Here is a 20,189-nt window from a genome sequence, read left to right as displayed (position 1 = left end):
GAGAGAGAGGGAGGGAGAGAGAGAGAGAGAGATAGAGAGGGAGGGAGGGAGAGAGAGAGAGAGAGAGAGAGAGAGAGAGAGAGGAGAGAGAGAGAGAGGGAGGGAGAGAGATAGAGAGGGAGAGAGAGATAGAGAGGGAGGGAGAGAGAGAGAGAGAGAGAGAGAGAGAGAGAGAGAGAGAGAGAGGGGGGAGAGAGAGATAGAAAGGGAGGGAGAGAGAGAGGGGAGAGACGTGGATAAATAAACAGCTATCACATTTTCAGATCAGAGCGGAAAGGAAGCTGTCAGTCGTGCTAAGAAGCTGCGATTAATCCGTTTTATCATCGTTCTAACAGTGTCTGACGCTGCTGAGCTGCATTCAGAGGTTATTAAACCTTAACGCCGCCCAGATTCAAGCTGAACTCTTATTCTTTGTCTAGTTAACGACATGCTGCGTTACTTTAAACACAAATTTAACACAATGACACAAAACATGCGGCAGTGTATAGCACTGCACTCCCTTCTTAAGATCATCCAAAGGGCAAATTTCCCCCACGGTGGGGGACGATAAGGTGGGGCAGTAGCTGCCTTTCCCCTTAGGGTTAATCATTAATGTCTTACCTGTTAATGTGAGCCAGGAGGAGGGAAAAATGCCCCAGGCATCAAGATAGACTTTGACTGCAACAAGCATCATAAACACAGGCTGCACTCACTAATACAAAAAACACTTTAACTCACTGACGTGTCATAAACATGTCATAATCATGTAATAGCAGGTGACACATGCACTCTCAGGAAAAAAGGTGTGAAATTGTCACTGGGGTGGTTCCCTCAAGGAACCTTTAGTCAGGGAACGTAACTGAACCATAATGCATTATAAGGGTATTTTCTAAGCTGTACTGGCTCCACACCCCGCCTCGCCTCGCCTCGCCTCCAGGCTTTTATTCTACTCTTCTGTTTTAAAGCATTCGGTTATGAAAAGGAACAAATACCAACTTTTCACCTGGAGAAACTGATTTAAGCTTCACAGTCAGACCTTAGAACTACTGTAGAACCTTTGAGGGAACGTTTACACTGTTTGTACCTTGATAAATGAAAAATGTACCTGAACAGAACCTTCATTGCTGATAGGCTGTGTTCACATTACCAGGCCGGGGTGACACAGATCTGATGTTTTCAGGGCTGTGTGGACACACAAATCTGACCTTTTCACATCTGACCTGAGCCACGTTCATATGTGTTCCTAGATTGGATACGTAGCCGATTCATGGCCATGCGACTTTAATGAGACGCTCCGATTGGAATACATAGGCTATTTTCCACTGCGCCATCATTCAGAGTTACTCTGGCAGCAGCGCCGAACAGACGTTAAAGCCTGTAAACGGTGGAAAAGCAGCTCATCTCACCTTTTTCTCCTTTGTCTGGCTCTAATAATGAAGCTGAGAGCTGATCAGAGTTAATGATCTTCTCAGTGAAGCTCGTTCTGCTCATTAGTTTGTGTTGATGATGCAGTGATTGTCACGTGATGTGGGCAGGAAGGCATAATGCCAGCCAATATGGGCATCTCTTAGGTGACGAAACAGAATGAGCAGTTAGCGTGCTGAGCTACCTGATGACAACTGCTCTTCAGATTGATGGAGAACGTGCTGTTGTTTGTGAAAATGGTTCTATATAGCACCAAAAAGGTTCTTCTAGTGTTACAAGCTTGACAGCATAAAAATAGCAGAATCCTTTCGGGTGCTATATAGAACCATTTTAAAAAGGTTCTGTATAGAACCACATGCAACACATTCCCCATCAACCCGAAGAACCATTTTAGTATGAAACGGTTCTGACTAGAACCATTTTCTTTACTAAAGCACCCTTGAAGAACCGTCTTTTTTAAGAGTAGCAGTGTAGTAGTAGTCTTTCTTGTAGTGTAGCAGTGTTGTTCGTTACGAGTAGGCTGGGGTTGCCAGGTAATGTTTTTGTGCATTGTGTGCAGTCATACAGTAAATGTCCAAAAGTGTCGAGACAGCCCCTGTAAGGTCACTTACAGCTTACAGTGAGAAGGTCTGGAGCATGCGCACACATACACACACACACACACACACACATACACACGCCTAAGATCACAATACCCAAGAGGGATATAAAGCACCCAAGCATTGGGCTGTGGAGCAGTAGAATGGTGTTCTCTGGAGTGATTGAGCTCCATCCAATACCTTTGGGATGAGTTTGCATGATCTACAACCGATTTAAGATCACGAATGCTCTTGTGGCCGAATCCAATCAAATCCTCACAGCAACGTTCCAACGCTGAGCCTTCTCAGAAGAGTAGAGGCTGTCATTTCAGCAGAGAAAGACAAACTCCCCTTCATTTCAGAAGAAATGCTGGACGAGTAGGTATCCACAGGCTTATGGATGTAAAGTGTACAGGCATGTACGGAGTATTTTATACCGGCTTTAAATAAGGCACAGCCAATCACATCGTAGAACCAGAGCAAGTGTTTTAGCAAGTAAAAAAAATGCTTTATCCCTCCTCTGCCTCTGGATAATCATCCAAGTTCAGTGACTGTAATGCGGTAATCATTACCAGCTGAGGGTTTGACTGGGCTGGAGGGCCGTGACTTTGCATTAGAATGGGAAACTTTCAATTCCTACCCAGTTCAACCCCAGATGTGTGCAGATACACAGAGGCGAGAAATGAGCGACTTCTAAAAATGGGGTTTCTTCAAGGGCCCTTTAAACATAAGCAGTGGTTATGCACAGAGCAATGACAACTCACAGGGCCATTGGAATATTACAATGCTCTTCATATCGGATTATCTCTGGTCGGTGTGGTTGTTTAAAGGAAACTCTGACCCAAAATAAAAAATGTAAGGATCCATATATCTGTGGAAAACATGCCCACAGCGGTGCCGCAGTAGTCTCTAGAGCAAGACTGTTTCATATAAATACTAGAAAACCCCCCTCTGATGATGTATCTTGAAGGTGGGAGGAGCTTACAAGAACTATAAGCACTTTGAGGAGGTACTTGAGGGCAGGCTGTTTGAATTTGTTTCCCCTTCAGTTGGCGGGTTAATATAGAAGGAAGCCAGAGGGCTGATGGTACTGCAAGGGTTGGGCACCCCTCATCAAATTATGTGAGAATATTTTCAAATGTTTTCTGAATATGTCTAAATGAGATCATTTTCCGCACATTTTAATGCACAATCTCTGCTTATTTAGTGAATTTTAACATATTGGTGGGAATAAATAACAATAGTTATAGCACATTATATATTTTTCCCCCTCTATATGTGACACTCAGGAAATAAACAGAAAATGGGCACTAAAATTCAGAAATATGGTTCAAGCTAATGAGCCTGAGAGATGCAATGCTGAACTACACTGTACTACATAACAAATAACATGTTGAAGGGAAATTACACCTATTTTTATTAAAATATACATGTTTTCACCATAATAATACCATTAAGGTGCAAACAAAATCATCATGACTGGTTTGATGTTCAATTCTCCACTTTAGAGCAGCGTACGGAGTCAGAATTGTTCACAGTGGTGGTGATAGGAACCAGACGTCTGAAGCATTTAAAGGGGAATTCCATGTTTTTTTCAAAACGTCTGCATAATTAAACGTTCATGGTGTAAACGCAGTCGTTCACAGAGGTTTGATGTGAACGTCTCTGTTTTAGAGAAACGTACAAAGTACAGGACTGTTCACTGTGATGGTGATACGAACCAGACATCCAAAGCCTTTAATGCCTCTAAAAAGCTCCCCCACAGACGGCTCCTACACAAAACTCCTACAAATCCAATGCATTTTTAATTCATTCATGGTGGATGGGTACATGCAGGGCGATATAGTCTCGGAAGTAAACATTTTACAATTTACCGCTATTTGACAATATTCAACATTACATAGAAAAGCTTAGAAGACACATGGGGGACAGTTTTGGATAGTAAATAAAATTGCTATGCTTGTGTTGCAGACATTGCAAGCCTTGGTTCCAGCACCACTGTAAAGAAATCTGAGTTTGTATGTTTCTCTGCAATGAACCATTTCACATGAGACCATTCTGAACGGCTGTTTATATCTCAGTGACTGAATGGGCAGAAATTATGAAAAAAATCTGTGGAATTCCCCTTTTAATCTAGTTTTAGGCCTGCATGCCCCTTTAAAATGGTTCTATAAAGAACCAAAAAATGGCTTCTGCTGTGGCAACAAGCCATAAAACCCTCACTAAACAACCCTTGTTGTATATGACTGTGCCTATAAGTTTCTACTATGTGATCATTATAAGGAAATTCATACGTCCAACCAAAGCATCTGTGTTTGAGATGCCCCTTCAGTATAGTTACACAACTGGGGAAACACCACCTCCGCATTTAACCCATCTGTGAAGTGAAACACCACATACACACTAGTGAACACACACACACACACACACACACACACACTAGGGGGCATTGAGCACACTTGCCCGGAGCGGTGGGCAGCCCTATCCACAGCGCCCGGGGAGCAGTTGGGGGTTAGGTGTCTTGCTCAAGGACACCTCAGTCATGGACTGTCGGCACTGGGGATCGAACTGGCAACCTTCTGGTCACAGGGCCAGTTCCCTAACCTCCAGCCCACGACTGCCACCAGTCGCCTTTAGTGAAAGAAAAGAGGCAGAATAAGTTGTTTAAGCACTTTATTGATGCTTAATTATAAGAGTTCAGTGCATCATGGTGAGTAAACAATATACAATTCAGAACGACAAAGGATGTCAAAGAGGGCACTAATGCCTGGCCCACACTACAGGACAATCAGGCCCATCTTTAGGCCGTTTTGCTCCTCAGGACAATCGCAAAAGGTCTCTCGCTATCAAAGTGATCTTAAATGATGCTCTTCCTAGATTATCCTGTCATATAGCGTGTCTGTATCCCCACCTTTACTCCTCCGATCTGTAGCCACGGCTTCAACCTCTTTATTTCCCTTTTGCTTGGCCTTTTCTGTACAGAAAGCAACATCGCCAGCAACAGCCTCGCTGTCATCTGTTTGATCAGATCTAAAGTCACGTTAGTTCGCGAGAAACCCCGCAAGGCAGCAGTTCCTGAAAGTGTGTGGTGTTTCATTTAAGGCAGTCATTATGCGTGGGGTCTCACATTTTCAACAACAACACGTAGTGTGGGCCGGGCATAAGGCAGAATTACGTCAACACTATTACATTTAACATTAAAAAAAGTGTATCAAATTCTATGCATCAGTGTTTCAAAGTAGGTGATCAATGTTCACAGACTATTCAGAAAAGAAAAAAACATGAGGAAGAGCACATTAGCAGAAAGTTAGTTGTGTTTTTGTGCGTAGAGTTTTGGCCCTTCACTGTCGCATGAGTGATCTGAGCTCAGCAGGTTTTCCTTCGTCGGTCAATAAACTCCCCGGTCATTCACTTACTATGACTGACTCCGGAGCAAAGAGTAGACCATTCAGCTTCTTTCCACATGCGGCTAAACTTAAATGTGTCCATATTTATGCCATGTACCAGGCCTGGGCGATAAGATAATCGGATATCATCGTCGATGATTCACAAGAAACCTGACGGCAACTCATAAAAGCCAATACTCGCCATGCTGAGGAATACGGAGAACCTCAGAGGACTCGTTTGATTAAACAGCTTGTTAAATATCTTGGGAAATTGGGCTTCACGTTCCTTTAATCAGCGTGCTTAAAGGAACCTAATAGTGTTTTGTTTATGGTAGAGAGAAGATTGTCTGTCAGTTCTCCTGGCTGCACACCATGACCATGGCCAGCTTTACCCCACAACTCTTTACCTTCTAAATACTTTACTTTAAGTTTAGCTTGAGTGCATGGAACCGGAAATATTGGGTATTATCCTATAGCATCCAAGTTAGACCCAGCCCTGGACCTTTTAGAAGTATAGAAGGTTCCTCTGATCCCCATCTATGGCCCAAAAAACAGGATCAGATATGGCAGCAATGCATTCTCCCAGCCTGAAGATTCTCCAGCTGGGAGAGCTACAAGCATGCGCATCACCATGAACCTGCACCAGAAGAAGCTCAGGAATGCATGTGCTTGCAGCAACACATTAACATCTATTAAAAGGACAGGTAAAGTAGTTATCTAAGGATGTTGGGTTACTTATTATACGATATTAATACTCAGTAATACTCAGTATTAGGTCAAAGCTGCAGTGGACTGTGTGTACTGGTTGGTGGAGGAGAGGGGAGGGGGATTTATTAATAATTGCAATTTGAACTAGAAAATATGGTGCTAATTGGTTTTACATCACCCAGGCCTGCTTCACTCTGAAAAAGTGGCACTTAAATAATAAAAAAAAATAAAAAACAAAAAAAGTGGCAATGTCTTTCACTTGGATTAAGAGCCTAGTCTTGGACTAAAGGATTAAAACTTCCATGCCAATGACGAATCACCACTGGGAATCCTTTATTTTTAGGCATACCCTTAATCTGGGTTTGAAGAAGCAGCCCAAAAGCTTAAAGTGATCAGCCCCAATCAAGCTTTACAAAAAGAGGGGAAGGCAGACGTTTGTGTACGATTCACAGTGCCTTCACAATGGTGCTATGACTGTTATATGATGCTTAAGTTCTTTGGAGGCCATCATTGCATTTCCAATGCAATCCACTTTTCTGCTCCTGAATATTCCTCAGGTTTTCATTATCACTTGTGTTCACAGTTCATAGACATAACAAATATTACAGTTGTATGCAAAACGTTGACCCCGTCTGGTCAATGTTAACATGTTAACACTTCCTCAGCAGGGAGCAAACTTAAATATGACATTTGTTGTGCAAATTGTGCAGCACAAAATGTGCCATAACTTTTGCACAGGTCATATTTTGATTTATTTTTTTCTAACATGGTAAAATCCGCAAGTAAGCAGTAACTGTACATTAAAATGTGCAGAACTGTGCTCTCTGTAGAGGATTTGTGGACTTATTTCAATTAGAAAAATCAGCAAAACTTTATTTGACCAGGGGCGCGCAAACTTTTGCATACAACGGTATATAACAGAATAGCACACATTTGTGGAGTTCAGTACAATGCAAGCATGAACTTACACAGGCCAGTAAAAATCAATTCATAAGGCACTGGCATAGTCGTCATTTAAAATTTTCATTATACAATGAAAAATGGCCAAAAGTATGTGGACATACATCTAATTAGTGTGTCTGGAGATGTAAGACAAGTGAACAGCCATGCAGTCTCAACAGACAAACACCGACAATAGATTGGGAGTTTCTGAAGAGCAGTGATGTTTAATGTGTCTGCCCTCATCAACTGTAAGTGCTGCGATTATGACATGAAAACATCTAGAAAAACAACAGCTCAGTTGTGAAGAGAAAGGTCACACAGAATGGGAAGCTCATAAAATAATCTGCCCTTAGTTACAGCACACCCTGCCTCTGGATGGAACATCAGTAATGCCATCATCAACATCAGCTAGAACCCATGAACACCATGATGTAAAATGTATTATCTGCAGTGATGAATTAAACTTCACCACAGGGTGGACTAACAGATTAATCAGGGTTTGGCAGAATGCTACCTGAGTGTATAGTTCCAGCTGTAAAGTTTGGCAGAGGGGGAATAATGAGCCCCTTAGTTCCAATGATGGGAACTAACAACATTCCCGAGAACTGTGCTTCCTAAAGAACTCTGCTGCAACAATTTGGGAACTGATGGAACCACTTCAGCATCACAACGCCCAGCTGCACAAAATGGGTCTCATGAAGTAAGAACCTGCCAAGTTTAGCGTGGTGGAACTTGGCTTGTCTACACAGAGCCCTGACCTAAACCCTATCCAACAGCTTTGGGATGAACTGGAATGCCAGCTGACAGCCAGGCCTTCTAAAAAAAGAACAGTGCCCAACCTGGCTAAACTCTCTATAAATGACTTAGAGTTTTAGAGCCATATACTAAACAAACTCATATGTGATGTTGCACACATACTTTTGGCCATGTAGTGCATTAAAAATATATCTGAAAGTTGGACTTTAACATTGTTTTCTCTGTGAGACTCAACATATTTGGAAATTGCATTAGAAAACCAAAACGATAAACATTTAAAAATATCTTCCAAATATTATTCAAATAAAACAAGACATTTCAATATAAATATTTTATAAAATACTGATTTTAGACACTTTTGCTTTCATAAAAAAAGCATGGATCGATGGCAGATTATCATATAACAACAATGTACGGTATATAAGCAAAATACACTAGAACTGAATGAACACTGATTTGTCTGCATTGTACATGTTATTAATAACATGATAAAATAATTTACATCCCCAGAGTGCTATAATTAATACCTTATCATTATCACATTCATTCACATTCAAAAGCAAAATATTCAAAACTTGTGCCTTCTATCAAGTTTCTCCAGGTAATAAAGTTGCTGGTCATATAGTTTCAGGTACTAAATTACAAATTATTGGCACTGTGTAAATACAACATCAATGACAGACCATTAATCATAATAATAATAATTGATGACGAATAAGAAATCTTCACATGGCCTGTTTCCCAAAAAGGGGTATAAAAAAAAATAATTCATTGCCAATTAAGTTACTTAATATCTAGCTTACCTCCCATGCTAAATAATTAGCATTAATATTAACGCTACTTATCGATATCATTATCATCTTCTAGGGGAATTTCACCTATGAAGAATATTTCCACCATGCCTCAGCTGTTCCTCTGACATGAAGGAAAAATCTAACCAAAAATGAACATATTATTTTTATTATTTAATATGTTGATAAATTAGTTTGGATTATTTCTTGCCTACTCGTCATCTAATGTAAAGTGGTCAGTGGTGATTGTTTAGCTTAACCTATAACATATTGTTTTTGTTACTGGGTGACCTGGTCCTTGATGCTGCAGGCTTCCCTCAGGTCCTCTAGGTGCTCGAAAGCAGCGTGGACGAATTGTCCCAACAGGCGGTCCATGTAGCCATCACCGTTAGGAAACAGACCCTCCAGGAAGCCGATGTGTCCTCCATGAGCCGTCACCAACAGAGCCACATTCGGCAAACGCTGAGCGAGAGATACTGGGAATGCTGTGGAGAGAGGGAGAGAGGGAGAGAGAGAGAGAGAGAGAGAGAGAGAGAGAGAGAGAGAGAGAGAGAGAGAGAGAGAGAGAGAGAGAGAGAGAGAGAGAGAGAGAGAGAGAGAGAGAGAGAGAGAGAGATATTCAGACTGCCTCTAGTGGATGAACTGGTAACTGCAATTAGGAGTCAACAGCCACGTTTTACATGCAGCTTGCTGACTGATCTGTGAATAATACCAATAATACACACACACACACACACACACACACACACACACACTTTCTAAGCCGCTTCTCCCTCAGGGTCGCGGGGGTGCTGGAGCCTATCCCAGCGGTCATCGGGCGAAAGGCAATGACAATAACAGTTCAACCAGAATAGAATACGTCCATGTACACACCTTAAATCAGAATAGAGAGCTTAAAGCTATTTGGAATGCAATCACTATCCGAATGAACGAGGTGGGTAATCCTGTAAATAATCCATTAAATAGAAGAATAATATGCGTGTAAACGCCTGTATCTGACTGCATTCCAGTACATTCTGACTACATTAAGTACATTCGAAGTTTATGCTCTGATCTTTAAAAAACGGCGGTGGGACGGACGTCCAGCTTGTCTCAGAACATGGCGTCTCCCTCTCGGCCTCCTTTAATGAGGACACGTGAAGGACGTTTTCCTGAGTCTGACATCATTTTAAAGCAGTTAAAAACACAAGCACTGCTCACTGCTGCTCATCTCACTCTGACTGGACTCGTGTGATGCTCATTAGAGTAACTAACTGAGTTTATAATACAAGTATCTCCCTCTCTCTCTCTCTCTCTCTCTCTCTCTCTCTCTCTCTCTCTCTCTCTCTCACCGTGTTTAGGGGAGAAAGGGTCATCAGCAGCGTTTAAACAGAGCACAGGTACAGCAGTCTTCTGCAATTTGCAGCCCGGACTGGCATCTCTGTAATAATCAGCACAGGACTTGTAGCCAAACATCACAGACGTGAAGCGCTCATCAAATTCCCGGATCGTTCGTGCCTGGAGAGCGGAAAAGAGCATAGACAGGGTTGATCTCTCTTAATGGGCAGTTTATAAAACAAACAGTGCCACCGATGCCCCCACAACAATAAATTAGTCTCCTTCTAGCAAGGCCTCCCCCCAACAACACACTGGGAGGGTGAAAGTATTTTCTCTATTTTCCCATTTCAGTCAGAAAAAGAAAAAAAAAAATCAAAGAAAAAAAAAGCAAAATATGTTTTAATATTACACCAAAAAAATGTTTGGTTAGCAACAGTGGAACGATACAGGTATGGTGAACAGAATGATATATCTATAATAATACCTATAATATACCTATAATAAATACCTTCAGCACGTAGTCCACATCTATCACCTTTCCCAGGATCTTTCTGTGTCTGAGGAGAGAGGGCAGAGTGAGACAACAGTTCCAGAGAAGCTGTTCACACAAACACGTCTGGCAGAGTGGCTAGAGAAACCTACAGAGCCAGAATTCACAACGGTGGTGATAGGAACCAGACATCTGAAGAGTTTAATGGCTCTAAAAGCTCCCTCACAGAAAGTTATTACATTAAATGCTTATGAATGTGCTGCCTGGTGTTGAGCAGGGCAGAGGTACACGAAGGGTGTTATAAGGCAAGAAGTATGAAAACATATTTTGAAAATATTTCCCATTATTTTTCCATCATCATCATCATCAATATTACATACAAAAGCTCGGAATGCATGTGTAGGTTCACTGGTGGTTTTGGAAAGCAAATAAAATGGCTATACTTGTGACCTCTGGTTCCTATCAGCACCACTGTACGAAATCCAGGTGGGTAATTCTAATTAATTTGGTCTCTATTATAAACCATTTCACACCAAACCACTCCAAGGCTGCGTTTAGACAGCAGGTAAAAGTGGCCCAAATTTAATCTTTTTCTCCATATGTGACACAGAGGTGTGTCTGTGTGGCAGTGTGAACAGCAAAAAATGCATTGAATCTGACATTTTCAATTCCAATTTGAGACGCTTTCATATCCGATACGTATCCGATCTGCAGCAATGTGACTCGGTCTGACCAGCCAGATCGGAATTCATGCGACTTTTACGTCAGTCCAACTCAAGTTATCATAATTTTGCACGGCTGAGACTCAAACATTTACACTGATGTTTTCGTACCGAAAAACTAGAAGAGAAGCAGCTGCTTCGTGTTCAAAGAGGTTTCAAACGAAACGGCCCAATGTGGCCAGAGGAGGCAGAGGCTGCAGCCTCAGAGAACAGTTTCAAGAACCAGAGGACACGAACCAAAGAAGTGACCGTAGCCGAATAACGTGCCCTTTTTACAGCAAACTCGTACACACTGTGGGTGACGAGCCCACATGACGGCTCACGTGATGCTGGTGAAGATGAAACTGAAGCTCTGGGAGCGACTGGCGTTCACTGGTGAGGATTTGGTGAGAAAATCAGACCTGGGCCACGTTTACCTGCTGTGTAAACGTAGCCTAAGTGACATTGTTTATATCTCCGCTATGCAGAATGTTTTTGAAAAGCTGGTGAAATTCTCCTTTGAAGGTGATCTGATTGGCCTTTTGGGCTTCTGTGTTAAATGAATCTATGAACTAGTCACTGATAAAATCAAAAATTAAAGTGAAATTTTGCAAAGAAAGTAACAAACATGAACATGTGACCATTAAAAGCAGCTGGTATGATGATGTCAGACTGAGCGGGCAGGGATTAACCTGTTAATGGCACTGCACAAGTTCCTGGTAAGATGGCGATTGAAAAGCAGCTTGTTGATTGGCTGCTCCAGGGATATGGAGGATTCAAACGAGTCCCAGCACACGGAGAGGGTGAGAGCGGCGATCATCTTAGAGTCCTGCCCTTTACGCGCCAGATAATTCAGTAACAGCATGCTGCAACAACAAGAACGTTTCAGGCCATATCAGAGCAGAGATCATACAAAACAATATCAGCTTGTAAAACACAATAACAAACAGCTTAAAGGGGAATTCCATTCATTCTTCGTCATTCTAAGTGGATATGAAACGGTCTGTTCTACAGAAAATTAGCACTCTTCGTAGTGGTAGTGGCAGGAACCAGATGTCTGATCATTTTAACGCCTCTAAAAGATCCCTCATAGAAAGTCACTGAGTAAAACGGTCAGGAATGTGCCCGAGACACTGCTTTATAACAGCTTCGCCACAAGCTTTCAGCCTAAACATTAAGAAAGCATACAAAACACAAGCAAGGGAAGTACAAATACTACCCCAAACTATATTTTATAATATTTCCCACTTTTATTGTTAAAACTCAGAAGAAATAAAGGTTAAATAAAAGGCATATATTTGTGGTGTAGACGCTGTGAATCCTGGTTCCTAACACCACCACTGTAACGAAATCCAAGTCAGTACATTTCTCAGCAATCTTGGTTTTGTTGAAATCTCAATTAAGCAGAAGTTGAGAAATCTGTGGACTTCCCCTTTAACTCTGAGGGGTAGAGAGAGGCTGGAAAATGATCATATAAAATGGACTATGCTCATACACTCAGTGGGCTTTAGGGAAAAAGAGAGAAGAGGAGAGAAGAGAATCGAGTGTTTTGGTTTCTCACCCTCCAAGAGACACACCAGCTCCGAGCAGAGGGGCTTGTGGGTAGAGTTTTTTGACGTGATTGACAACTGTCTCTACGTCTGAAGTATCAGCAGCACAGAATGTGAGAGGAGTCTGGCAGGGCGGGGTTGAGAGAGAGAGAGAGAGAGAGAGAGAGAGAGAGAGAGAGAGAGAGAGAGAGAGAGAGAGAGAGAGAGAGAGAGAGAGAGAGAGAGAGGAGGAAGCGAGTCAAATTCACCTCACAACACATTTATGACATGTAAGGAGTCACCAGTCTTCTTTGTCCATGACATATTTCATCATCACTTACATCACCAGTAGAAACCGCCAGCGATTTGATCTAAATAATCTCAGACAGTCTGAAGGATTAAATGAAAGGAGCGCACGTATTATAGACCAACCAGCCATAACGTTACAACCTGTCCATTTTATCAGCTCCACTGACCATATAGAAGCACTAGTCCATCTGTTTCTCTGATACTTTCTTAGCCCCCTTTTACCCTGTTCTTCAGTGGTCAGGACCCCCATGGACCCTCACAGAGCAGGTACTAATTGGGTGGTGGGTCATTCTCAGCACTGCACTGACACTGACCTGTGGGTGGTGTGTAAGTGTGTGTTGTGCTGGTCTGAGTGGATCAGACGCAGCAGTGCTGCTGGAGTTTTTAAACCACCTCAGTGTCGCTGCTGGACTGAGAATAGTCCACCAACCAAAAATATCCAGCCAACAGCGTCCTGTGACCACTGATGAAGGACTAGAGGATGACCAACACAAACTGTGCATATCGTCATTACAGCGTTAAATAATGTCAATGAATATAATGCATTTTATACCCATATCATACAGCGCTATATATACAATGGTATAATACTACGTAATTTGTAATACTACATGTAATGTTATTTTAAACGCATAATGTATAGTGATACATATAGAGTAACGGATGTTCACTTGGCCAATTTATAAGCTCAAAAAACAACCATGCATCATTAAATCTGACCCAAGCTGCTGCATTTTATTCCCCAAACTACTGATAAACCATGTACATTCGCAAAAACAGAACACAAAGCTCAAATCTTCACAGAACAAAGTAGAGATATAAACAAAAAACATGAAATCATCCTCACCAGCAGCTCCTCTCCTCCAAAACCTCTGTTATTCATCACCACACACCTGGAACAGTCCATAAGAGACACTGTAACTAACAATTCAATCTATTCTGAATGATCAATTAGGTAGGTAGGTAGGACTCACTCTCACACACCCACACACACCTGTATCCGTGGCGTGTGGCTTGCTGGACCGCGCGCAGGACGTATGTCTGGCGGCTGTTTCCGGTCAGGCCGGGCAGGAAGAGCACCGTAGGCCGAGTGGAGGTTTGTGGATGTTCGGCACTGTTGGAGTTATCCACCCAGTCCAGTGAGAGCTGACCACCATCTCCTGTCCTGATCAGCTCACTGAGTGAGAGAGAAAGGGTTTCATCACCCAAATGCAGCACTAACTTATTAATTACTGCTTAAAAACACAGAAAATGGACCCTTCATGTGAAACGAGATGAAGTAAGGGAGATAAATGACATTCAATGACTTCAGCTGGTCGGGGGAGTCGTCTAGTCTAGTGGCCAAAACGATGAAAAAAGCTACCTAGTTGCGAAAAATTTAAAGGGTACGTCATGGGTACCGTCAGTACTTCTAGAACACTCTAAAAGGCTTACTGTACAAAACTGCTGCGTTCTAGAACACTGGCTTATCGTATAACACTGCTGCGTTCTAGAACACTGGCTTATCGTATAACACTGCTGCGTTCTAGAACACTGGCTTATCGTATAACACCGCTGCGTTCTAGAACACTGGCTTATCGTATAACACTGCTGCGTTCTAGAACACTGGCTTATCGTATAACACTGCTGCGTTCTAGAACACTGGCTTATCGTATAACACTGCTGCATTCTAGAACACTGGCTTATCGTATAACACTGCTGCGTTCTAGAACACTGGTTTATCGTACCACACTGCTGCGTTCTAGAACACTGGCTTATCGTACAACACCGCTGAGTTCTAGAACACTGGCTTATCGTATAACACCGCTGCGTTCTAGAACACTGGCTTATCGTACAACACCGCTGCGTTCTAGAACACTGGCTTATCGTACAACACCGCTGCGTTCTAGAACACTGGCTTATCGTATAACATCGCTCCGTTCTAGAACACTGGCTTATCGTATAACACCGTTCCGTTCTAGAACACTGGCTTATCGTACAACACCGTTCCGTTCTAGAACACTGGCTTATCGTATAACACCGTTCCGTTCTAGAACACTGGCTTATTGTACAACACTGCTGAGTTCTAGAACACTGGCTTATCGTACAACACTGCTGTGTTCTAGAACACTGGCTTATCGTACAACACTGCTGTGTTCTAGAACATTGCTTTACTCTAGAATACTAAACAACAGCAAGGATCATTAAAAGCCAGTGATAGATAAGCCTGTAAACAACACCATCAATGTATAGTAACTGCATAGTAACTAGTAGCTGATTGGACTGTAGCCCATTATGCATGATCATATTCTCCTCATCATCACTGCACACTACACTGCTCATTTACTCTCACCAAGTGTTTGGTAAAATTCCCCAAGTTAAAAAAATCTAAATATCACGATGCATTTGTAAACATATCAGCTCAAACACTCCCTTTTTATCTACTGTAGCCATAGTTGTGTTGATTTATAATTTAATCATTTCAGAACAAATATTCATGTAACTCTCATAGCAAAGGACAAGAAACCCAACGCATGTTTCCTGAGATAACTCGCACTTTTCCAAGCAGAAAAAGGACCGTCTCTAAAGCTCGTACTTGCGGTATGTGATGGAAAGGCTGGACTTGATGAACACCCTCACAAGCGTCTGCAGGCGTCCACCCCAGCACCAGGGAGTGGGACAGAAACGCTCCGCCACGATGGGACAGCGTCTCTGCAGAAATGCCCGGAAGCCATCACCACAAACCAACAGAGGAACCTGAGATACAGAGAGAAAGACAGGCAGACAAAAGAGAGACGACAGAGAAAGAAGAGAGAGGGTCACTAACCACAGCTACGAAAGGAAAACACCTGCATTTCAAGCAAGCTATGAAGTAGCAAAGCAGTGGGACCCCAGCCACTTCAACCAGGCCAGAAATTCACAAGTGGCTGGCCGGTGCTTCAAAACGAGGACATTCAAAAGGACAACAGAGATTTAAGACTTGACCAAGAGGCGGTGGCCAACAAGGCTGAGCGAATGATAAAACTCAAGAACTATCAAGAACCATAAACAATCAAAGAATGGTTCTGTTTTGGTTGGGCGAAAGGGCTCTTGAGACTGAGGGAGACTGAATGTGCTGTATTTGGTATTTCTACATAGAACCCAAAAGGGTTCTTCTGTTGGTACAAGCTTGACATTGTCAGAACAGAAGAACCCTTTTGTATAGCTTCAGAGAGAACTCTCTTCAACTCTTTCTACAGTGCATTTGCCATCAAGTCGTACAAAGGGTTCTCTGAATGCTCACGGCTCTATACAGAACCATTTTCTTTACTAAGGAACTCTTGAAGGAGCAGCTTTTCCAAGGGAGTAAGCGAAACGGCCCAAGTAAAAGTTGTGAAGCTCGGCAGTTTTTAAAGAAAACACAAACTCAGTCCAGAATCAGCGTCAGAAAAGGTGACGGTCAAAAAAAAAAAACAGAACGGAGGTCTAAGTCCTGACCAAGAGACTCAAAAACAAGGACTACAAACCTCAAAGTCTAGTCTTGATCCCGAGAGACCAAGCCAAAGGAGGAGAAATGAATGAATGAATGAAAGAAAGAATGAATGAAAAGAGAAAAGGTACACCAAGTTCATGCAACTATGCCAACTGAAAGCTAACTAGCTGGCACAGCTGGTACTACGACACCACATAACAGAAGAAAAGAGACGAAGAGAGACTGAGAACAGCACAATCTACGGAAAACACAGCGAACAGTTCACATACACACAGCTATGAGTGCCAGGTGCTCTAGAGAACCCAGAGAACAGCCCCAAAAGCAAAGAAAGCCCCCAGTGACCCCACTGACCTGCCCCTCACGGCCCCACAGGCAGAACAGCGAGGCAGTGACCAGGCTGAGGAGCAGCGTGCACGGCCTGGAGATGTAGTCCAGACAGCCTGTCCACAGCTCGGAGGGGGACAGCAGAGACAGCAGCATGCCTTCCACACGGGCTGGGCTCGGAATGGAGGAACAAACAGGCAGGCTTTGGGAATTTTTCCCACCTCTGGGAGGAGAAGGCTGGCACTGAGCTTGGTCTGTCCAGCCAGCCAGCCCCCTCCCTCTCCCTCTCTCTCTTTCTCTTCGTCTCTCTCCCTCTCTCTCTCTCTTTCTCTTCGTCTCTCTCCCTCTCTTTCTCTTCGTCTCTCTCCCTCTCTTTCTCTTCGTCTCTCTCCCTCTCTCTCTCTTCGTCTCTCTCCCTCTCTTCGTCTCTCTCCCTCTCTCTCTTTCTCTTCGTCTCTCTCTCTTTGTGTGTGTCTCTCCCTCTCTCTCTTCGTCTCTCTCTCTTTCTCTTTGTCTCTCCCTCTCTCTTTCTCTTTGTCTCTCCCTCTCTCTTTGTCTCTCTCTCTCTTCGTCTCTCTCCCTCTCTCTTTCTCTTCGTATCTCTCTCTCTTCGTCTCTCTCCCTCTCTCTTTCTCTTCGTCTCTCTCTCTTTGTGTGTGTCTCTCCCTCTCTCTTCGTCTCTCTTTCTCTTTGTCTCTCTCTCTCTTCGTCTCTCTCCCTCTCTCTTTCTCTTCGTCTCTCTCTCTTTGTGTGTGTCTCTCCCTCTCTCTTCGTCTCTCTTTCTCTTTGTCTCTCTCCCTCTCTCTTTCTCTTCGTCTCTCTCTCTTTTTGTGTGTCTCTCGCTCTCTTTCTTTCTCTCTCTCTCTTTGTGTGTGTCTCTCTCTCCCTCTCTCTCTCTCTCTCTGTGTGTCTCTCTCTCCCTCTCTCTCTGTGTGTGTCTCTCTCTCCCTCTCTCTCTGTGTGTGTCTCTCTCTCCCTCTCTCTCTGTGTGTCTCTCTCTCCCTCTCTCTCTGTGTGTCTCTCTCTCCCTCTCTCTCTCTCTTTCTTTCACTCTCTCTCTCTCCGTCTCTCTCTCTTTCTCTCTCTCCCTTTGTGTGTGTCTCTCTCTCCCTCACTCTCTTTCTCTCTCCCCTCGTTTCAATGGAGAAATGTGGGGCAAAGGGCAGACGAGCCAGTAGCTTTAAACTAAAGGACTGAAGTGTCCTCGTGTAGGTTTGTAGCGCAGTATCACAGTTCTGGCTCCCACACGAGGTCGAGAGCAATATTACTGACTAAAACCGAATAATTAAAGAGAAATATTTCATAAAGACGAGATAAGCAGGCAGAAATAAGGACGTCTAAACGAACTCAAGTTAACGCGAAGAGTAAACAGTAACACTTTCCGCTAATCCACCGAGTCAGACCGCGCTGGGTCGCTGCTCTGACCAATAAGCTCGCGAACTAATAGACTAATATAAATTATGATATTAACTCATATAAACAGGAGAAGAGGCGACCTGGACGAGCCGAACAGCCTCGGCGCTGTCAGTCAACCGGCATTGAATACGGGAGGAAGACCCACAGTTGTTGTCCGTGAACTTGCCTGAAACAGGTACATGCAGGCCGCCTAAGAGTGTCCGCTTAAACCGCTGGCCTCTCCGCAGTCCGGCCTTACTGGGGATTTGTGGAAAAACCGCAGAAATTCAGAGAAGCTTTCAGAAACAGCTTTATTAGCAACACTTTCACAACAAAACGCTTCCGCTGTTATTAGACCGAGCGGGGAGTGTTCAGGGAGGCATGTCGCCCTCTGCTGGACTAGACGAGTCAGTGCAGCTTAATAATACTAATAATAATAATTAATGATTTCTTCTAAGATGAGTCCATATGGGTCATTCTCCCATTGAGCCCATTTTCATCTTCTGTTATCAGATATGTTAAAAAGAGCTTAATTCCAGACATATTTTAATACATTTTCATCAGTTTGTCACTGGTGTTACCGCTTTCCTTTTGTAATACGTTTATTTATTCTTCTATTTAAGCTTAACTTGGCTGTATTTATTGAAGAAATTCAATGTGAATAATCATATTAGCATTTTACCAATGCTCCTCATACAGATGCACTAAAAATGCAAAAATATAAATGGCACTTATATATTTTGTCATGCCTCCAAATACGGTTTTATTTTTAAAAAGTACATTTTTTGCACAATAAATGCTGAAATCGAACTACTTATATAATAAATTAGGTGGTCTAGTATTTCAGGTAAGACACTGTTAATACAGACAATGATTCAGTAAAAAGAACATTGTATCATAACAAATCAACACCAGAGACTTTTTAAAGTTTTAAGGAGATGTTCATGCAGAAGTCCAAGTCCATGAGTTCAGAAACTTTTTCATCTGCAACTGTCCTTACAGTAAACAAAGAAAAGCTTACGTTGGGGCAGTCCTGGGCTGGAGGTTAGGGAAGGCCACCAGCTCGATCCCCTGAGCCGACAGGCCATGAGTGAGGTGCTCTTGAGTGAGGCACCTAAACCACAACTGCTCCCCCGGGCTGCCCACTGCTCACTGCCCCCTAGTGTGTGTCTGTGGTGTTTCACTAGATTCCAGAGGTGAAATTTCCCCATTGTGGGACTAATAAAGGTCACTTAATCTTAATCATTTTGTGCAGCACTGTTGTACCTGATCCACTCAGACCAGCGCAACACACACTAACACACCACCGTCAGTGTTACTGAGAATGATCCACCACCCAAATAGTACCTGCTCTGTGAGGGTCCATGGGGGTCCCTACTGGTGCAGAGGTGTGTTCTCTGTAGAGGCACTTACTGACATCTCATGTGCCTTGTGACATTATAGCTGCATTACTTACAAAGTTTGTCCAAACAAATTAGTAACATTCAGTGTTAAAGGGGAATTCCACCAGATTCTTTTCAATATTTCTGTGTTAATAAATGGTCCATATTAAACAGAGTGATTCAGAGTGAGGGTGAATGGCGCTGTGGCCTCACAGCAAGGGGGGCCTGGGTTCGAGTCCCCGGCCGGGTGACCAGGGTCCTCTCTGTGTGGAGTTTGCATGTTCTCCCCGTGTCTGTGTGGGTTTCCTCCCACAGTCTAAAGACCTGCAATCAGGCCAATTGAACATGCTAAATTGCCTCTAGGTGTGAGTGAATGTGTCTGTCTCTCTGCCCTGCAATGGACTGGTGACCTGTCCAGGGTGTATCCTGCCTTTCACCCTTTCACCCCATGACAGCTGGGATAGGTTCCAGCAGCCCCCGTGACCTGGAAGGAGAAGTGGCTCAGAAGATGTGTGATTCAGAGTGGCTTGATGTTAAATGCTCCATTCCAGAGAAACTTGCCATCTCAGAACTGTTCACAGTGACAGTGATAGGAACCAGACGTCTGAAGAGTTTAAGGCCTCTGAAAGCTCCCTAACAGAAAGTTGTTACAAATTAGTTGCATGAAGCTCCAGACACTGTTTTCCTGTCATTCCGAGATGGTTTCGGATCTATATACAGTTTTTA

The 20,189-nt window shown here is 43.1% G+C and overlaps 1 protein-coding gene across 2 annotated transcripts; it reads right to left on the bottom strand.

Annotated features, from left to right (window-relative positions):
• Positions 1–4,638: 4,638 nt before the first annotated feature.
• On the bottom strand, positions 4,639–18,434 carry LOC108444162 (protein ABHD1-like). 2 transcript variants are annotated; one of them, XM_017725158.2, is made up of 9 exons: positions 18,269–18,434; positions 15,487–15,647; positions 13,906–14,088; positions 13,759–13,804; positions 12,635–12,747; positions 11,766–11,939; positions 10,391–10,439; positions 9,897–10,062; positions 4,639–9,050 (listed from the first exon to the last, which is right to left on the bottom strand). In XM_017725158.2, the coding sequence occupies exons 1-9, from the start codon at positions 18,281–18,283 to the stop codon at positions 8,845–8,847; spliced, it is 1,113 nt and encodes a 370-aa protein (XP_017580647.1). In that variant the 5' UTR covers positions 18,284–18,434; the 3' UTR covers positions 4,639–8,844. The 2 variants fall into 2 exon arrangements, with proteins under 2 accessions (XP_017580647.1, XP_017580646.1); XM_017725157.2 differs by lacking the exon at positions 18,269–18,434 and adding an exon at positions 16,714–17,059.
• Between the last annotated feature and the right edge of the window lie 1,755 nt (positions 18,435–20,189).

This window comes from Pygocentrus nattereri, chromosome 4 (genome assembly GCF_015220715.1).
Source record: "Pygocentrus nattereri isolate fPygNat1 chromosome 4, fPygNat1.pri, whole genome shotgun sequence".
Lineage (NCBI taxonomy): Eukaryota > Metazoa > Chordata > Actinopteri > Characiformes > Serrasalmidae > Pygocentrus > Pygocentrus nattereri.
This window is presented reverse-complemented; position numbering and strand designations above follow the sequence as displayed.